At 36.0% G+C, this 21,515-nt stretch overlaps 1 protein-coding gene across 1 annotated transcript; it reads left to right on the forward strand.

The window, feature by feature from the left end:
- Positions 1 to 2,410: 2,410 nt before the first annotated feature.
- LOC145984121 (vitellogenin-like) lies at positions 2,411 to 20,959 on the forward strand. Its single transcript, XM_083117556.1, has 21 exons — positions 2,411 to 2,488; positions 4,182 to 4,205; positions 6,680 to 6,825; positions 7,266 to 7,574; positions 7,789 to 8,031; positions 8,362 to 9,221; positions 9,883 to 10,051; positions 10,314 to 10,921; positions 11,500 to 11,719; positions 11,956 to 12,199; positions 12,675 to 12,915; positions 13,098 to 13,386; positions 14,055 to 14,286; positions 14,798 to 14,980; positions 15,394 to 15,566; positions 16,224 to 16,367; positions 16,914 to 17,084; positions 17,818 to 18,115; positions 18,909 to 19,354; positions 19,614 to 20,015; positions 20,705 to 20,959. The coding sequence occupies exons 1-21, from the start codon at positions 2,458 to 2,460 to the stop codon at positions 20,846 to 20,848; spliced, it is 5,577 nt and encodes a 1,858-aa protein (XP_082973682.1). The 5' UTR covers positions 2,411 to 2,457; the 3' UTR covers positions 20,849 to 20,959.
- The last annotated feature ends 556 nt before the right edge of the window (positions 20,960 to 21,515 follow it).

Consider the following 21,515-nt stretch of genomic DNA (forward strand, 5'->3'; position numbering starts at 1 on the left):
TTATACTAATTGACTTTCTGTATTGAATTTTGTAATTTTTCTACATTGATCCACTTTTGACGGAATTGTGATTACAAGCAATTGATGAAGGAAGAATTGCTGTAGAACTGTCGTGCCCAGACCAGGAATTTTAAGACGAAACTTTGTGCAACGAGATGGTGTTCGGTCACCGTGGAAGCGCTTGACACTTCTTGTTGGTTTCCTTAATTTACCTTCGTGTAGTGCATCTGAAACATTACACGGAAATCAAATCTGGTTTTTATTATAGTCACAATCGCCATACATATATGCGACGTTAAAAGGGCAAGTTTTTTCTTCGTTTGTTTTCTTAATTTCATTTCCTAGAGAGTGCTTTCTTTAGCAGTTTCATAGATATCGAAACTACGAAATTTAAGCCCCACAGGTGATCGAACCCTAGATCCTTAAAATACAATAATCGTGTCAATAGGTTCTCAGTAAATTGTAATAGGCAAACCAATTTTACATAATAAACCTTTTTCGAGTAGGCCTCATCTCCAGTAAGGTACCAACTCGGGGCAAGCCCCGGCACCTACCGATTTGTTGGGTGAGAATGAGTCAAGACAAGAGTTTAATAAACCTTTTCCTGTTCTCCACAAATAGGCACTAGTTTGGCCTGCAAAGTTCAAAGAACTAACCGTGTATTGTGAAACCAATTTCAAAATCCAACGCGGCCTTTAGTGGTTATATCCCACTAGGTGGATTCCACTGAGGACGAGTGGGATATATCTATCTATCTATCTACACAGTCACACACACACACACACATACACACACACACACACACACACACACACACACACACACACACACACACATATATATATATATATATATATATATATATATCCTATAATGAATGTATATACTATATGTGTGTGTATTTATGTATGTATGTACATCCCAGCAACACGTGTGGTAGCAATTAATATGTCATTTCTTCAAAAATACACATAATATATCAGTTCTGTATTTTTGTTCATTTGTATTCACATGAAGCTATGACATATATGACATACTACTCAACTTACAAGACAATATATCCATCATTAATATTATTAACAAGCGTAGTTTGAAAAAGTAATTTGATTCCCCTCTGAGTATCATGGGATAGATCATATAAAATGGGCTATAACTCATCAACCACCGCTTTCATCTTTACATATAACAATGAGAACAAAGAACACTTTAACTATGGCAATGTGCTACAAATTATGGGAAAGGTCCAATTTAAAAAAAATCCCAAATTTTACGACTTTCGAAAATGTTGCGTAATTTCTGTTATTTCACAATTGGGTGACGGACACAACATATCCTCAAAGAGTGGTCTTTGTCATGCTTCCCTCCAAATTTGGTCAACCCAGCGTTCATAGAGCCGACGCTAGAAGCGAAATTCCGGAAATTATTTCCTTAAGCTGGCAACACTGCCGCTCTTATTCATTGGTATTATATTTTTCCCCAAGACGTATCAGCCTATTTTCAACGAAATTTTGCATGGTTGTAGGAATATAACCTCTGATACATACTCATTTTTTCAATGACTTTGGTTTATTGTGGTGGCTACAGGGTCGTGTTAAATTTCGATTTTCTTCTGCTTTCTTTAACTATCGTTATTGGGAGGTACAATGTATAAATTTTACATCCCCTAAAAGCCTGTCATTCCAAAAAAATATAACCAATTTCATCTCTCTACGACAATTAGTTCTCGAGCTACGAGAACTAATTTCATTTGTACATCGCGGCAAGTTTGAAAAGCAGCGTTGAAAAGTTCTCGTAGGGTCTCCCCGGTAGAGCTATCGTCTTGTAAGCGATACCCGGTGGAGGCACATACTGTAGTGGTTCGGATCCCACTTTAAACTGTAGATCCAGTCCCGATTAGCTTATTTGTGCATAAAGTGGACTTAAAACAAAAACTCAAACTCAAAAGTGCTAGTCCTGGGAGACTTTATAGGTGAGTGAGGCTTCGTCCGCTAGAGTACAATAATCGTATCCATAGGTTGTCAGTAAATAGTGATTGTAAAACAAATCCATTTTAGAATTCAACACCGGAATCACGTAACTTCTCTTTTCAGGAAAAGGATGCATCACTATATTGTTTATATGTGAGTTTTGTGATTGAGTAATCGGATAAGAGCGTTGTTGTGATCAGCAGAAGATAATTCTTAGTTGCCACTTTGAAGGACAAAAAGAAAAATCGAGCAAATAAGGCATCTTGAGAAACTGATCTTTAAACTAGTAAAGAAAACATATGAATGTTTAAAGACTTTTAATGCTGACTGAGAGAAACCTTTTACCAGCTGACGAAGCAATCGAGAGAGGGGAAATGAAGCAATGCGAGTTGAAGGTCACGGCAATTCTGATTTTTGGTATATATTCCTTAGATTTAACTCCTCTCGTCAGGTTTCAGCCAACGGTCTCTGGAATCTGGACTGCAGAAACATGAGGACCTCTCTCCTACTGTGCCTCATTGGTAAGTTCAGATTTTTCTCGTCGGAACTCATCTCTTTCTCTCTCTCTCTCTCTCTCTCTCTCTCTCTCTCTCTCTCTCTTTCTATTTACATATACATGCTCTGTTCGACGGAAGAAAGATTGTAGTTTCACCAATTTGCTTGAATAGTGGGCATATCTGTGGATATAACTTACCTATTGGTTCAACATGAAAGAAATATTTAAAGGCGAAGTAGAGTGGTCAACTCAGGATGTCGCCTTCAAAACTTGTTGGTTGATACCACCTCCAGTCCATGAGTGTTCCATTGTTTCAAATATCTCTTATATAATACATAAATATATATTATTCATTTTTATCGTACAGATTAACCTAGAAAGCAGAAATTTACCTTAAATAAATAAAATGCAATACAATACAGTCTAATGAGCTGTATGTTATAATGAGTCCGCTATAATATGTCGTTGTGAACTTCTTCTATTTTTTTTATTCAGCTATTTTCTTCCGAGGCATGCTTATTTGGCTTCAAAGAGGTCGTTATACCACTACCAATTACACATGGCTTCTTTCAGGAAAAGGAGCTTCTCATTATTGTCTTGCATTTGGATTCCCTGTATGTTCCTCCTTTGTTCCTTCGACAGTACCTTCGAAGGCCTGTTCAATGAAACAATTATCTTTGAAGACAAGACATTGTACTTTTTCCAAATTGATCATATTAGTTTTGTTCTATCACTAATTCTCTATAATACTTTCTCAATTGTAATCTCGTGATCCGTTTCATTTTCAACATTCCATTTCATAAAAACACCTCAAAAGATTTGCCTTGTGTCATTTTTTACATCCAAGTCTTCTTTATAGTGTCAGGTTTCAAAGTGGAATTTTTATGAGGGGCCCTCAATTGTTTAAAGTTCTAAATAAGGGTTTTAGACATTTTCTTCGTTTTGTCACTGAAATGAGTTGATATTGGAATTACTTAGTCAAATATCATGGGACACCGTTGCGCGTTGCGTGTTGCTAAAAATATCCGAGCATATCACTGATCAATGCCACCCTAAATATGGCCGACATGCAAAGGAAATGTGGTTATCTCCACACAAAGGAGTCAGAGAAGATTTTGAAACTGCAAGTAATTAATCAAATTGCTTGCTTCCTATAATATTATCTTAGTGGCACGTTGCCAGACGTAGGGTGATAATAATTGACCCTTAACTTTTCGTTTCCAAGTTCTATGGGGGTAGGGGGAGTCGAATACTGCTTGCAGTTGTTCATTCTGATGGAAGTTTCCCTGGTTCTTTCCTCAGTCACTCTAAGCGAGAGGTTGACACTTTTAAAACGAAAGCCACAAAATTTCTTCTAATCAGAGGTTTCAGATTAATTAAAGACGATGTGAGTGAGTGCAATTATGTCCATTTATTCTGCAATCCTTCAAAACTCCTCGTTAAGTACAGAGCGAGAATCAGTCGTCGTAATTCCTAGCCTACCATCCAATCCTGTAGGGCCCTGATTCTTCTCGACGAAGTGAGGCTAAGAAATGCCAAGCCGAGTAATTGTTGGTCGGGAAGAAGCGAAACTAAGTACCAATCTTTCTACTACAATATTTTCACAGCGCTAGAATATTGTTATATGAAATATAAAAAAAGCTATTAGTCGCTTAACTGGTAATTCAGGTAATTAATAATATGAAATTATCTAAAATTTGTTTCCTTTTTTCTTTCAGTGGGGCTAGCAGCAGCTGATAATGGTAAGTTATGTCTGTGATTGTTTTTCATAGTTCTATTTCCATTCTGTCTCTCTTATCATGATTAGTTCAACTTTTTTGTCAATGACAGTCTTAACGTGCTCAGTAGTGCAGTCCACAACAAAATCAAGAGTACGCTACGGAAAGTCAAATAAAAGTCGAAGCGTTCACACGAAGAATATTGTAACCAATGTTTTTGACGACAGAGATATCTATAAAGACAAATAAACATTATTCTTAGAAGCTTCTATTTGGAAGATCAACTTGTAAGAGAAAGCAATATGGCTGCCCCTTTGTGATGTTGCTGTTTCTGTGCAACGTTTTTCTTGTGAATGCTTCAATCAATGATTGGCATCCGCAAATTTCATTTGGTATGGACAAACATTGAGAAAAAAAGTAATAGAAGGAAAATAATTAATCTTCAAATGTAAGGAAAATTATTAATCTTCAAATGTAAGGAAAGTAATCTATATATATAGAAAAATGGATGTATGTGTGTGAGTGTGTATGTATGTTTGTTCCGGCATAACTCTCGAACGCCTGGAGAAATTTAAACCAAACTTGGTACACATATGACTTACAATCTGGAAAGAAATACTGTGAGGTTAAGACACCCCTGGCACCTGTAGGGGGGGTGTGGGGTGGGAAGGGAGTGACATGTAAAAATAATCGAATACAACCGATATTACTGTGGAATCCATAGCTTTCGGGGTTCGCTAAGATGAATAGTGACATACCCAATGCCGTTTAACTCCAAGTACATCACCTATCGGCATGGGGGTGAGAGGGCGTGAAAAGTAAAATGTCAAAATGTCAAAAATGACGTAACTCTCGAACGCCTGGAGCAATTTCAACCAAACTTGGTACACATATGACTTACAATCTGGGAAGAAATACTGTGGGGGTAAGACACCCCTGGCACCCCTAGGGTGGGGGTGGGAAGGGGTGACATGTAAAAATAATCGAATTCAACCGATATTACTGTGGAATCCATGGCTTTCGGGGTCGCTAAAATGAAAAGTAACACTCCCAATGCCGTTCAATTTATTTCTTCTTGCTCCTGGAGGTGAAACTAAAAATGTTGTTTATAATCACGTTTTGAGTTAAATTAATATTATAGTGAATGTATAAAAGATTTTACTTTATAATTTGTATACTGTACTTATACTTTTAAATACCTGTAAATAAAATTAGTTACATTTTACACTATAGTTAGAATTCATTATCTTCCTGTCTAATAATAGATTGGGATAAATAAATACCCGGACAACGCCGGGTAATCAGCTAGTTAATCTATAAAGTAAAAAATTACGTAAGTAGATAGGAATTTATAATTTAAAAGTCATGAAAGTCAAATGTCAAGCCAAAGAGCACACTCCAACTTGGAGTGTGCACTTATTTCCTTCAATTCAGCTAACATCTGCACTGACAAGTTAAAATAAGATATAAATACTTTGTCGTAATAAAACAGTCATCAGTCAGTCCCACTTGATTTATTAGCAACGATTTTGTCTCCTAATGTTACTGTCGGTGATAATTCAGCTAATTTGTAAGCTGAAGTGATACGTATCCGATTAATTATTTATTTATTTGAAAAATCCTGAATACAGAAAAATCAATTTTACATCAGGATATCAACCAGAAAAGAAATAATAAGATGGATAATAAGATGTACATATATAACAAGAATAATAACAACTAGGGTAAAAATAACATTATTTACTCTTCAGCTGCTTTATGCACGCCGTTCTGTAAGTTTGTTTCGATAAATGGTCTTTTAGTGAGTAGGGATCAATGGATTTGATTTAGAATTTAAAATTTGAAACGAAAATAGGTTCTGGAATTATGTACGGGCTTAGAGTAAACTGGCTTAGTATAAATAATTCATTGGTCAAATACTATATTGACGTACTATGTCCTCGATATGTTTCATAAGGTTTTCATAAGATTCTCTACTAATGCGAAATGCAAATGTACCTTGTAAATGTTAACTTGTAATCAATCATCCTCTTAACGCCCCAGTATTATAATATAAGGTATCACCAAAATTATAAGTAAGATTCAATTCCTATGCGTATTTTATGGCGTGAGTGCTTAAGATATAGTATTCTCGCATAGGCTATTCTTTATCCTTGAATACATAGTATATAGTTATATATTGTACCTATGCTGTTAGTTTTCAATTGAATAACATAATCAAATAATCATATAAATACGTTCGGTCTACCTTCTATGAATTAGTAATTAATAATCAAACAAAGACCATAGAAATATATATTGAATCGCTTCGATATTAATGTACGTACCTTTCATGAGTATTTGGTGTAGTAATTGTTCATCCTCATACAATTAGATCAAGCATTACAATCTCATTGCAGTCCAATAGAAACTGGTTCAAAAATCTTATATCGTGTTTTGAGTTTCAGAATCCCTTCAGATAATATTAGGCAAGTACTAATGGAAGTGTCCAATTTCAGGCTTCAAGAGTGAAAGGGAATATGAGTACCTCTGGCGTGGTAGGACTCTGAGCTCTCACGATGAAGTCACAAATCAACATTCTGGTATCCTTGTGAAATCAAAGGTTATTGTGCAGGCAAAAGGCAGTAACAACTTGTTAATCAAGGTAAGTTACTTTTCTCCTTGAAATTTAAATTTTTAAATCAAATCACAATCACCTTCTTTTCAGTAAATCTGCTACAATTTTTGACGATTTACAGTAAGGAATGATTTAATAAATTCGATTTTGTCGTAGGTTGAAGTTATAATGCAAGATGAAAAAGATGAATTACAATAATTGAAGAAGCTATGAAGATTGTTGTTGTTGAGTTGCTGTTTTACGTCCATTCCATGCACAGATAGGATAATCGGGACTTGTCCTACAGTTTAGAAAAGGGTCCTGACCACTATGAGCCTCCACCGGGAAAGCCATGAAAACCGGGCAATGAAAGTTATATTCTAATTCTTCGCATTTTTGCAACAAGAAGACACACGTGTAACATATTTACATTATAGGAACACTAATAAATAAATCACAGTATGTAATACACTTCCTTTCTTTTCCAGCTTGTTCAGCCCCAATACGCCTCAGTGCATACTAACTTGCCTGATGGTTGGGAAACTGACATTCCAGAGGAAAAACTTAGCTACAAACCCCTTCCCTTGTCTGGAAAAGCGGTGGTAGCCAAAATCCACGATGGAGTGGTCAACAGTTTCGCTTCCCCCAAGGAAATGAGGACATGGGAATCCAACATATACAAGGCCCTTGTCAGTCAGTTGCAACTAGACACACAAGGGGAGAATAAGATCCACAAATCCAACTCCAATAGAATCTCTACTCCAAATGTCGAGAAGATGGTTTACAAAACCATGGAGGTAAGTTCAATTAATTAAATGTAATGTCAGATTATTTTATGTATTTCATGCGGAAAATCGCATTCTCCTTGTCAATTTTACAAGAACTATATCGTGAAACTAAGCTTAACTTGAACTATTATGTTTGAGAGAATTACACCCAAATAAATTTCCGTAACTGAAACACCCTTCCTAGGGAGAAATGTATATCTTTGTTTTTTTCCCCTTTCCACAGGCTGAAGTTGCGGGAAAGTGTCAGGTTCAGTATGACATCTCTGTTCTCCCAGAATACATCGTGCAGAGCCAGCCCGAGCTGGTGCCCGTAGCACAACAGGAGGACAATGAGCAGCAGCAGCACCTGGAAATCACCAAGACAACCAACTTCAGCAACTGCGAGAAGAGACCAGGCTACCACTTCGGCCTCACCGAATTCAGCGAGGGCCAACCTGGACAGACCCTTACTGGAGAATTCTTATCGGTAAGGAATGTGAAATGCATATTTCTAAAATGTATCTGTGAAATGATATATGCTGTTCTGGTTGAAATCTAGGTTGATCACATTTTAATGCTTACAGTCAAACATAACATCCAACACATATTGGTAAACAACTAATATTCGTGTTATCATCTTACAGTATATAAAGTTTGTTTTTAAAAATAATAATAATATTGACGCGATCGTAATTTTTAAGACGACGTAGCTAGAGTAACGAAAATATATGATACACCGTTTATATTGGTGTGTGTCTATAAATGTACATACTGTGATGGCTTTTCCCTTGTAACCGCGTTTCTTTTTTGTTCATAGCGATCATCTGTATCAAGAACCATAATTTCTGGAAATCTGAATGATTACATCATCAAGTCATCAGTTAAAATTTCCCAGACAGCTGCAAGTCCAGCACTCTACGACCAACAGAAGACCACAGTTACTTCCAAGTCCAACATCACTCTTGTATCTGTTCACCCAATATCCAGCTCCATAAACGAGCCAGAGAATTTGGAAGAAACTCCTGACCTCGTATACGATTACAATGAAGCTTTTCCAGAAAACATGCGGAACGCACGTTACAGTGAGAGGAGAAGGGAATATATGAATGATGATACCAACAGAAACTCAAGACAAAGGAGTGATGAAGAAGGCAGAGACAACAGTTTTAACTACAATGACAAAAAGCACAGCCGAGAAAGCGACAGCATTAGTAACGAAATGTACAAGAGGAGACAGCAATATGGTAGCTCTAAAAATAGGCCACAAATGTATGAGCGTTATTATTCAGGAAGAATTTCAAGAGACACCTCACGAGATAGCGACAGTAGCAGTGACACGAGCGAAAGCGATGAAGCAGCCTCCGTGAATGAAAAATTCCAGGACCTACCCACCATGGATCACCCACCTCAGACTCCATTGAACCCATTGTTCGTGGGTTATGAAGGGCGATCAATTCAGGCTTCCAGTCAAGTCAATTTGGTTGCTTCTGCCAAGAAACTGGCACAAAGCATTGCTTTGGAGCTTGAAAATCCTAACTCAATCCCAGAGAAGAACACCTTAGAGAATTTCAACATTCAGGCAAAACTTGTGAGACTCATGAATGTGGCTCAGCTTCAGGAATGCACACAAGAGCTTCATGCCTCTCCTTCCAGCCCCAAGGACAAGAAATTTGCTTGGTAAGAAATTCAACATTACTCTTTGATATTTTATTAGACCTGGTATTAAATCTGTTACAATAAAGTAACAAGTAAGTAGAAATTTAAAATCTGAGACAGCCTTTGCTTCAGATTTTCTACTTCATACTACAAATCAGGCAAATGGATTTTAAGAATGGCATTTTGTGCTCATATCATGTATACCTCCATAGACAAACGGTTAACATGGAATTGAGATTATCTATCCTTAGCTGTTTCCAAACACAGGCAAATTAAAATTGTCTCTCCTCAGAATATTGCAGTTCTACAATTTAAATTTTGAATTTTGAATTGAATGAATCTGTGTCATTTGAAAGGGTATTTAACTAATTCCTTGCATGGCGTTACATTTCCAACTACTGTCATGCGTATCACATTCTGCAAAACCTTTAGTGCTGGACTCGAATTTCAATTGAAGTATGAATTGTATTTATTCTGTCATCAATTTCATCAATTGACGAACAATCCTCATTGTTGCGACTATCCTTCAAATGTATAAAAGTGACGCAAATTAAGAAAAATGCTAATATATATTTTTTAAGTTACACTGGTAGAAGTTCTTCCCAAAACTGAACTCAATATGCGTAGGCCTTAACATAAGAAACCCACTTTTTGATGTTTTAATACAAGAATTGAATTGCAGGAAGGCTTTCCGCGATGCAGTTGCCGCAGCTGGAACTGGACCTGCCCTTACTATTATTTCTGAATGGATTAAGGAGCGAAAGCTGGAGGGAGAAGCAGCTGCTGAAGTTTTGGCTTATTTACCACAAACAGCTAGACAACCAACTAATGAATACCTGAAGAAATTTAGGGTAAATATGAATTTCTTTCTTCTCTTATAAGATGTATAGGTTCTTTCCTGGAGGAAGATGTAGAAATATTTGCTCTAAGCACGTTACCAGGGGACAAATATCTGCGAAAATATAATTGTATATTGCATATTGGAATCATTAACAGTAACACAATGAAACGGAACAAGAAAGAAGTAAGTATGTAATGTAAAAGTGTATTGGCTAACCATTTCATTTTCAAAACCATGTAAACCTCACTGAGAATATTTTTATCATATTACAGGAAATCGTTGAAATCAACGAAGTTCATCAACAACACTTCATGTACGTTGCAGCTCTCAACAGCTACAGTGAATTGTTGCGCAAAACTGTTGTAAAACCATCGGCAGCCCACAAGAGGTTCCCTGTTCACAGCTTTGGTTTCATGGGAGCAATGAACGACGAGCCCGCTAAGGAGTTCGTATCCTATTTGACTCAGAAGCTGCATCAGGCTGTTGACAGCGAAGACAGCGTTAAGGTTCAAATCTACGCAACGGCTTTAGGAAAAATTGCCCATCCTAAGATTCTGGACGCTTTTGAACCATATCTGGAAGGCCAGAAGAACGTTTCCACTTTCCAAAGGCTTCTCATGGTTTCTTCTTTGTACAAATTGACCAAGGTTCATCCTGAACTTGCCAGGAAAGTTCTTATCAATATTCACCAGAACCAGGCTGAGGCACATGAAGTTAGATGTGCAGCTGTGTTTTTGATCATGAAGACAGACCCACCAACAAATGTTCTGCAAAGGATGGCTACTTCTTCACGGTTTGAACAAAACCCACACGTCAAGTCAGCTATAGTTTCAGCTATTAAAAATGCAGCTTCATTTCGGGGACCTATCTTTAGTTATCTGTACGTATTTTTTTCACTTGTATCTCATTGTTAATTTTAGTGTTAAAATTTGTTTTTATTTCCACCTCAAAACTGTAACATTATTTCATTTAATGGTAAACTGCGACACTAATTATAATAATACACTCCTCAGTGTGGTGCTAAGCACAGGGGAACACTTTACTTTACTTTACTCCTCACAAAAATTTGGAACATTGTTATAATAGACACAAAACGTTTCGAATATTATTATATTAAGAAATAGGTGATAGGCAAAATAGCACATGACGAAAAGACGAGAACGTCTACCAGACAGATACCATGTGTTGCATTCCATGGCTGTGTCCATCACCTATTGTCTAAAGTAACAATATTCCAAGCTTTTTGTGAGGAGTGTATATTATATAATTGCATCAGTATAATTGCATATAATATATATATATATGTATAATATTACGTTGAATAAGTAGTAAAGTTGCAAATCAGACTTAAGTACTAAGGCAAATGATTTGAGGTTATTAGGAATATCTGTTCACTAGTTATTTATGTCTTTGAAACTACTAGATATGTGTGTAAAGAAATGTAATTTTCTACAACAGGAAGAAGAAAGCTCAATCTGTTCTTCCTCTGCTGGACAACAACGAAGACCTTGGCGTGTATCTTTCTCGTGACTACCTCTTTAACTATGTTCTTAAAGAATCGAAAACGGCTTACAGGCAGACACTTACTTGGATTGGAAGCTCAGATAGCATTATTCCATCATCATTGTTCTATGAACTGATTCAGAACTTTGGTGGAATTAAATTTAGGGCAATTAGTGTAAGTAGTAGAATAAATTAGCATAATTAATAGTAGATCAATCTAACTCTTCGAACAATATATTCACTTTCATGCATATTTGTGATTTGTAAATATGGAAATTTGATCAAAATGTAATATTAATCGTACTCTTTTTTAAATATATTTAAAAATTCATGCACTGATGTATTTATTATCATTAATTCTGAACCACTTTAACCATCGATATATTCTTATTTTGTTGTTCTTTCTTTCAGGCACATGTAATGACATCCAGTGTTGATAACTTAATTGAGCTCTTGAATCATCAATTCAACGATGAACAATCTTCTGGATCATCAAGAAGGGGAGACGACCAGTTCAGTCCAAGGAGAATTGCTGAGCTATTGAATGCTAGGCCATCTGACTCTGAACCAGTTGAAGGAAATATCGCCATTAAGCTTTTGGGTGGAAACAGATTCTTTGCTTATGACAGCAAAACCATTAGGAACATTCCTCAGGGTAAGTTGATTTCATGTACATAAAAATGTTATTAGTTTTTCGAGACAAGCCGGTAATTTCAATTTAAACATAACACAAGTGATAAAAAATATTTATGGAAAATCGATTGTTTACTACGTTTACATGTAATTTAGTACATATATTCCAAATTGTAAATCGATAACTGTTAAAGATAATCAGTGTATTATAAAAAGGAATTGGTGATTTTTAAGAAACGCCATATACGGAAATATTCAAAATTTCTACAATTTATCTGTAAGTTCTACAGCGATAGCTACCACAAGAAAATGAGGATTAAAAAAAATGGTTTAATTTGTCTGTTCAATCTTTTTGCTACAAAAATGCAAAATAATAACTCTGTTTATTTTTAATTAATTCGAACTACGTATAAGCATTTCTTCTAATAAATTTAGGTTGTTTCAAAACCATCATGTAACTGGACTAAGTAAATTATTTGCTTTATTCCCGTCTTTAGTTGCAAAGGCAATTGCAAATGTACTTCAATCTGGTCACGACATGCACTACAGCAAGTTCTACAACCAGTTCTCCATTACCATTGCACACCCATCTTGCATGGGATTGCCAGTTTACTTCTCCGTGAAGAAACCAACCCTTCTCTCCGTGACTGGCCATGTTCAGGGTGCCACATCTGGTTCTGCTCGTGGACCTAGCAATGTACCAGAGGAAATATCCGCCAATATGGACGTGAAATTTGTGTAAGTATAGAGCCTACGTGTATGTGTGTGTGTGTGTGTGTGTGTGTGTAAGTTTATATATAATGCATTTAGAAAGAAGACATTGGACATCGGAGACACAATTGTGAAAATAAAAGTTCAAATAAAAAATACCGCTTCAAAAACATATTGAAGTAAACAGAAAATTATTTTTGAATTTACAGGTTTGCATCTCAGATTACGTCCAAGGCTGGATTCTTCTTACCATTCGAAAACAAAGCTTACTACGCTGGTCTGGATAAGCTGGACTACGTCCATGTTCCTATCAAGGCTGAACTTAAGGTAGAAAGCAGGAAGTCATTGCTCGAGGCAACTATACAACCACCAAGCGCGCAGACTCATGTCCTGCATTCCCACACTCGACCTTTCACAACCGAACACAACATTTTGAACTTGATTCCTTTGATTGAAGACAGGAACACGAAACCAGTGCAGGTCCGAAATCCCCAACCAGTAAGTTTCTTATTGAGTTATAATATTACAATTTGTACAATTTATAATGGAAACTACTCTCTTGGTATAACAGAATAATCTTGTAATATTTAATTGGGTTTGTTGGGTGATGTGTGTTATTTCGTAGATTCTTCTATTTACGATCGCGCGGTCAGGTTCATAGTAGCAACCCAAACTGAGTCTAATGTTACTTACATCAATGTAAATGCATTTCACTCACGTTTTAAAATTAGAGACAAAGGAAATATTAAAGTACCATTACGAAGTTTGGGTTTGTCTAATAGTATGGAAATAAGTTAGTGCAGGGAGGCTATGGCTACATGATGAGAGAATATTAAAAAACAGATTCATTTGATTCCGTTTCCTCAATGATATTGCTGAATCTATATTAAAATTTAACATGTTTGTGTAGAAATTACATACATATATTATCAACCTGCGAATTTGAAATGAACAGTATAAAGCGCGCGGATTCTTTGAATTTACTGTGTCCAAATAAATTCACGTGGAAGTAGTATATATGTGTTCGAATGTAAAGAACTGTTTATTCCAAATTATGTTATGCTATGATTTTCAGCTTCTTTCGTTGGAATGACCTGAATAATTGTGTGTGAGCTGGTTACAAATTTGCTCATTAATCGAATTCGTATCTCTCTTTCCATCCTTAGTGGGAGGAGACTTACGGTGAAGAATCTACAGGTTTTGCATTCAGAGTTAAATACATTTCCGAGCACCTTAATCCAGAGATGATGCCAAAGCTCCAGAAATCAGAAAGACAAATCGCAATGCTGCTTTTGAATTCCATATTCAACGACAGGAATACACAATGGTCTGACATCAGTCTTTACTTCGATGGAGAAAGGTCTAGAGCAAGCTCCGTGTCACTATCTGCTAAGTACGGTATGTTATCGCAGAATATTTATTAACAGTTGTTCATTCATTTTTCTTAGTTATTTTACACACCTCTGAATTCCTAAATCTAGCATTAATTTTGTGTGATTTAAGCGCTTTTGGCATGCTACCTCAAATTCCAAACAATGTTTTCGGGGGATAATATTTCCTATTGTTATACAGAGCCCATAAGCTAAATCTATCTACCTGTTGAATAATGAAAATATATATATATATATTGTTTCGGAAGGAAATGTAGCATACACATCGTGTTGTTTATTTATTAAAGCTAACTAATAGCCTATGTGTCCTTTAAGGTTCTTCTTAATTGTGGAATATTGCTACATTTTTCAGCTAGTTTCAAGGAATTGGAACATATCTGTGCCATTACGTAGATAATTCATTTTTGCATTTAAGTTCTATTGGCATGGGACTATTTGTTTTCACTTCAGAGCCCAATATAAAAATACTGCCACATGTACTGCTGAAAGTTGAATCCAATTGCGTGATATTCTTTCAGAAGAAGAAACCGAAAATGAATCCGAGGGTAGTGATGATCAGACTCCTTCCAGCAACGAAAGTGCTGAATCGCAGTCGCAGTCTGGAGACTGGGCCTTGCCATCCGCCGACTCTTCATCGCCTTCTCCTATGAGCAGCCAGAGGCAGAGAGAGCTCCTCACGAAGGTCAAGAGGAACATTCGAGGTATGTGTCTGCTGTATTTAGGAACATAGTAGAAAATATAAATAAAATAGTGAATTTAAACATCAAACATCGCATGAGAATTACTTCTACATATAAATAATGCATTTTGAAATGCATTATTGTAATATTTTCAAATTAATTGGACAATTATCAAAGAATAACGTTATTTGGTTTTGCAGCAAAGAAAATCGCTCCTATTTGACACAAGAAATTTCGCACCTATTGCAGGCACAATCTCTCTTTAAAGATTTCAACAGACTTGCACAAGAAGAGCATTTTGAGGAGCAATTGCAGTAATAAACGAAAACACTTAGTTATGCTAATGTAGGCAGCCATGTTTGGAATATGTTCTACTAATTAAAGACGCGATATTTTTCTTCAATAACATAATCACAATTTTCCTTAATTTGCAGATGCTAGTGCCGGAGTCTGGGATACTGCAGTGACCATCAACGAAGGCCAGAGTGGCCAGGGGCGTTCTTTCGTCGCCACCGTTGCCTACGCTTCAAGCGAAGTAGATCCAAAGAGCCGTGTCCTCGTCTTCCTTGCTAAGAATCCCAGATCTTCAAGTGGTGCCGACTTCCAGGTAGAGTGTATTATATCATTTACTATCTCGCAATGAGTAGTTTTGACTCACACTAAATTAGATATAAACATTTTCATTATTAATATTTATTTTGGAATTATGTACAAACATATTTCTTATACATGATCAACAGTCACTTTTCAAGCAGATGAATATTTATTCCATTTATGTTAGATTTGTTTCACATTATTCACTCTATCATACTAAATAACTTATTGCAACATTTTGACCTAATTTTAACACCATCGTTTCATCCGGATTGTAACCGAATTCCCACATATGTTCTTAAATAATCACAAATTAGAAGGGATGGTATCAAGGATGAATGCTTTTTAATGCATTTTTTATGTCCCCCCACCCCACGTGTATATACTAATGAAATATATTTATGACTATTTTACACTATGTATTGCAGCGATCACACAACTCATAACTGCATGTCATTCTTTTACATTGAGGTATGCTGCATTATTGCTGGTTGTTGGCAAACTTACAGAAATTCAAGTGGAACCTTACTGTGGTAAAGTATAATTCCGTTATTTCAACTAACAGGTCTCCGTGAAACAATTTACTCTAACTGATGGATTTCAAATTCTAAAAATTTGACTAGCAAATAATAAAAATAATAATAATGCAAAATATATTTGTATCTTTTAGGTCTGCGCGTCCGCACAAGCCAGCAGCCCATACGTTCCAGAGCTTAACGCTGCACAAGCTATCAACTTCGATGGTCAATCAACTATGCAAGCTTCAATTAAATATGGACAATCCTGCCAATCTAACCAAGCCATTGACGTAACCGTGAGTTTCATATTAAATATCTTTACCTTGTATTTTTAACTTAATAGGTGTACATAATGAAAACAAATGCTGCTATGGGAGACAACGTTTCTGTTGTATTTTGTAATGAGCATATTTCGGTACATTCATAAACAGCTTCGATTACTAACTATTGTTGTATTTCCAAACCATTTTTCTAGAAGTGCACACTGCTATACCAAGTTTCAATATATAAATATAAATATATGCTAAATGTAATTACATTATGTCATCCAAAGTGAAATGTTCTAGGCCTTACAAATTTCTAACCTTCTTGTGTAGTAATTGAGACAGTAAATATGAAGAAATATGGACTAAAACTAGTCCTTTCTCCCTTAGATATAGTTATTCACAAATGCGTGTTTATATTGATGAAGGGTTGTACTGTATATTCAAGAAAATATTTTCTTGAATGAAGAATTAAATGAACTTTTATGTTTGTAGAACTTTTTAATAAAAATAACTTGATAGATCAAGAAGTCTGCAGTTTTTTTTTTTCATCATAAATCTTATTGTTGTTCATCACAGGTGAAGCAAAGGCAGTCTGCAGAACGCAAGCAGTACGTTAACCAGTCACCATACGTCAAGCAATGCCAGCAGCAAATCCAGGAGGGCCAGAACTTACTCCCAGCCTGCCAAAACGCTACGATCTTAGCCAACTACTTGGATCACACAACTTTCACCGTTAAATACAATGAAGTAAGTTCAGAGAAAAAAATAACAATAATTACGGTACTTTCTGATGTGAATTAATGACATTATTATGGAAAATATGTAAAAAAACACTTCGTGCTGCTGTTTATATTTAATAACATACAGGGGCGAGGTCTTTTTTTAACTCTCTGAATATTTTTGGATAAAAATAACATTGCAAAATAATTTTCACACACATTATTAGCCTAAGATCATTTGAGATCATAATGGAAGGACCGTAGCTTAAAAAATGATCTGTTTATACATTTAAAAATTCTGTTTTGAGCATATGACATAAGAAAGAAGCAGCAGCGAAATAACAATTAACGAAACTTCCAATAAGAGAAACGAAATGAACCGAATTACAGCATCAGAAATTTAAGTGGCATGCATTTTCTTCGTATAAACAACACGAAAAAGTATATTTTGATGGCAGTCATTGAACTAATTTTAAAAATGACTTGATTTTTTTCTGTTAGAGGGCCTTTCAAAAAACAAGAAGTTAGATACCAGCAGAACCTAAAAGCGTGAAGCATACGAACGTTTAATTCTGGCCTGAACATTCTGCTTTCAACGAAAATGGCAGTTCGGGAAAGTAAATACACGATAGCGTCTGTTAGTTTCTTCTGAGTTTGAAACTAATGCACTTTATAAAAGGGTAAATATTTAACGTATCTTATGTATACTTAACTATATTACTTCTTATGTATACTACAATTATTTATTTATTACTGTATAGGTCCCACAACAATTGAAGAGACTTTCTTACCATGCATATCAGCTTGCAAAATACTTGGGCTACCCATACTTGCAAGAAGAGGTCATGGACGTGAACAACCCTCAAGGCCAGATCAGCGGAGAAGTGAGATTCTCTCCAGATCTAAATGATGTCTACGTTTCCCTGGAAACCCCACAAGCAACAGCATACTTCAACAAGATGCATGTGCCAGAAGAATTGAAGGCCGCTCTTGTACCTCATGTTCAGTACAATCCTTGGGAATTGTTTTGGAATGATCACCTGTCTATGCAGTACTATCGTAAGTCGCAACTTTATCAATAACTATTACATTTACTCAAACAAAGATTAAACAATTAATTTAGCATTTGGTTTTCTGTGCATAAAGTGGACTTAAAACAACAATTCAATTCAATTCAATGTTCGGTAAGGAGTCGTATGTTATTATCTCACGAATGCTTTAAAAATGTTCATGCGTTGACTTTTCCATGTTTCAATTCTCCCTCCAAGGAGCTCAAAATTTTTAATTGAAAGACAAATTAGAGACAAGACAATCCTTGGTGTCAGTATTTCATTCCGTTAATTACTTCTTTCATGATGTTCTTTATACATTGATATTTAATATGGATAATGTGACGTTTTCTCGGAACATTAGCAACGAAACTTATTATTTTGTATTATCATGAATACACGTAGGTACAGAGAGGCACTCGTTTATTCAGGTACTCACAATAATAATATTCGCTTTAAGTCGCATTTGACTAATTGCGACGATGAGGATGAATGGAATGGATGAAGAGAAAATCGCAAACACGCATGGATAGGACGCAGAACACAAACCGCGGAAATTTGGTCAGCGTAACGAAGCCAGAGCTCACAGGCTAGACTCCTAGGTTAGATATGGGTATGTTTGTTCAATCATCCATTTCATTAATTTAACACTCATCCTCATCGTTACAACTTAACAAAGAGGTAGAAAAGCGACGAATTATAATTAAACAAAAAGGAATACTGGCTGTGCGTCCATGCGCAATAATTGTGTAATATCGTAAGTATTAAGGTATATTTACTGTATTTGCTTTCTCTTTTAACAGCCCAATGCACTCTAGAGGGACAGACATTGAACACATTTGACAACCAAACATATTCAGCTCAACTGGATAACTGCTGGTATGTACTAATGACGAACCAACCACAAGATAACGAGTATTCTGATGATGACGCAATTGCAGTATTGGCCAAGAACGTTGGTTCCGAACAGAAGGTGATCAAGGTATCCCTTGAGAACACTGTTATTGAAATGATCCCCAAGGCAGTTGATAACCAAAACAGCCAATCCAGCAGCGAGAGCTCTGTGAACGTGTACGTGAACCAGAAGCCAATCCAGGTTTCATCACGACGCGTGTCTTACGCCCAGCCAAGAAACAACCAGGATGAAGATGAAGTCTGGGTCTACGCCTTACCAGATGAAGCTGTTGTTGTGAAGGTGCCAGAATACGGCGTTCAAATTGTCACTGATGGCAAGCGCATTGAACTTCAAGTGAGTTTCATCCACTTTTATTAAATTATCAAAGAATTCCTTTGAATGTAACTTAATGCTATGTGCATGTACATAAAGATTCCATGTGCATTTTAATACATTTTCCTATTAAAGTTGATTTTATTACAAATTTTGAAATACTAAATCGACAAATACTTCATATGAAGTGTCAACTTATCTGCAAACTTCGTGTCAACTCACAAACATTTAGCAGTATGATATGATATTAGCTGACACGAGTTCTCGATTATTCTTCCAGGCCAGCAACAAGTACAGAAGTGATATAATGGGTCTCTGCGGAACCTTCGACGGTGAGCCTGAAACTGACTTCACCAATCCACAGAACTGCATTTTGAGAAACCCACAAGACTTCATCCAATCATACACGGTGTCTGATGGCTCAAGTGGTTCCTGCTCAAGCGCCAACCGCGAAGTCTCCGGCAGATGCGTCCAAAAGGAAATACTCTACACCAATGTCATCTCCCAGACCGACTCCGAGTATTACCAACAACGCTCTCGCTTTGCCCCGCGGCCAAGACCAACAAGCTGCACTGTCCACGAGAGGAAAATTGTAACGGAAGGAAACCAAATTTGCTTCTCAGAGAACCGAATGCCAGCTTGCAGTTCAAAATGTAAACCAAGTGGCGAATCACTTAAGCAGGTATAATACTTTCTTTTAAAAGCTGCTTTTCAACTACAGTTCTCTCTTAATTTCCGAGTCTGTAACTTTCGTCATACTTGTCGGTTGCGTGATTTTCATTCACTTAAATTTAGCATTTGTCATTCTTATTAGTTTATTGATAGTTAACATAAAATAATCGAGAGTATTCAGCAAATTGAATAAATACAAGAAGTATTAATCAGGTAAATGGCGTTGTTCAGTTTAGTAAAATATTTTTAGAGTTCCGATGCAAAACATACAATCTAAAAAAGTATCTAAATCTGAATGATTTACCAATAATGATTTTCGTTGTGTTTTTGAGATACTATTACCTTATAGGCTACGTAATTCTCAAATATAGGCTTATAAGTCTGTCTCTTATTGAGATCATAGTCTTCACGATTTCAGCTTAGTTTTATGAGACTAATCCAGATATGATGCACACTGCGAAGTGTGAAGCATTTTTCTTGTTACATTATCTCTTTAATAGTGTAATGATAGAAATACATATATTAATTTATTATTAATTACAATAATACCCATGTTTTGTGTTCTATCTCAATCCCTACAGGCTGTTTAAATATGAATAGGCGTATTTCCATTAACACTTCTCTTTTTATAGCCTTAAACTTTTCCTAATAAAAATGGATAGCGAAAGACTCATTCATATGTGTATTTTTGTTTATCAGGTTGAATTCTTCTGCATGAATGACGGTCCAGAAGCAAGGAATATTGCAGAGAAAGTCAGACGCAACTCCAACGTGAACCTAAACCAGGGATCCACAAGAATACAAAAAGAACTGTATGTTCCAAGGGCCTGCATTCCTCAATAAGAATCGTCCTCGTGTGAAGTAACCGTATATTTCTTTCTGTTATAATCAATATTATATATTTAATTTATATGTGTTGTGTTGTATTGTTACTGCGTGTAACGAATCTAAAAAATATTTATGAAATAAATAATATTGAAGTATATTTTATGTTTAATTCCTTTTTATTTTCTATTAAATTTGTCAAAAATTTTCAAGTTAACCAATTTTAAACACACACGCGCTGTGCTTTTATCTGGAAAGAGATGTTCTGGAACTTTTCGTAAGTCGGAACCATCTTTAGAACGGGAAACGGGTGTACAATCATAGCCATCTAGATATACTAAAATGGCGACAAACGTTATAATGCAACGTTAATCATATTAACTGCTAATGAAATACTGCAGTAGGGCAACCACAATGGGGCAGATGGGGCCTTCTCAACCATGGACGATAAAATTTTTATAGGGGTACAAGAGGGGGGCAAATTCTAAAGAAATGAGCAAGACTAACAAAATGTAAGAGAAGTATCACGAAATTCAAGATGGAATTATGCAGTCCCTAGAAAACGGAAAGCACCTAGGAGATTCGAGCAATAATCCAACAGAAGAGACAAAATATGAAACAGCCAATGCTTAGGAAAATATCTTACGAAATATTTAATACAATAACGTGCCAAATGAAAGAACGA

This window comes from Lepisma saccharinum, chromosome 2 (genome assembly GCF_977018435.1).
Source record: "Lepisma saccharinum chromosome 2, izLepSacc3.1, whole genome shotgun sequence".
Classification (NCBI taxonomy): Eukaryota; Metazoa; Arthropoda; class Insecta; order Zygentoma; family Lepismatidae; genus Lepisma; species Lepisma saccharinum.

Excerpts from the sequence above, each read along its gene's own strand:
- LOC145984121 (XM_083117556.1), top strand. The coding sequence starts at position 2,458 with ATGAGGACCTCTCTCCTACTGTGCCTCATTG. Across the intron at positions 4,206-6,679 it reads GCTAGCAGCAGCTGATAATG|GCTTCAAGAGTGAAAGGGAA; the intron begins GTAAGTTATGTC and ends GTCCAATTTCAG. Across the intron at positions 15,567-16,223 it reads CAAGTGGTGCCGACTTCCAG|GTCTGCGCGTCCGCACAAGC; the intron begins GTAGAGTGTATT and ends TGTATCTTTTAG.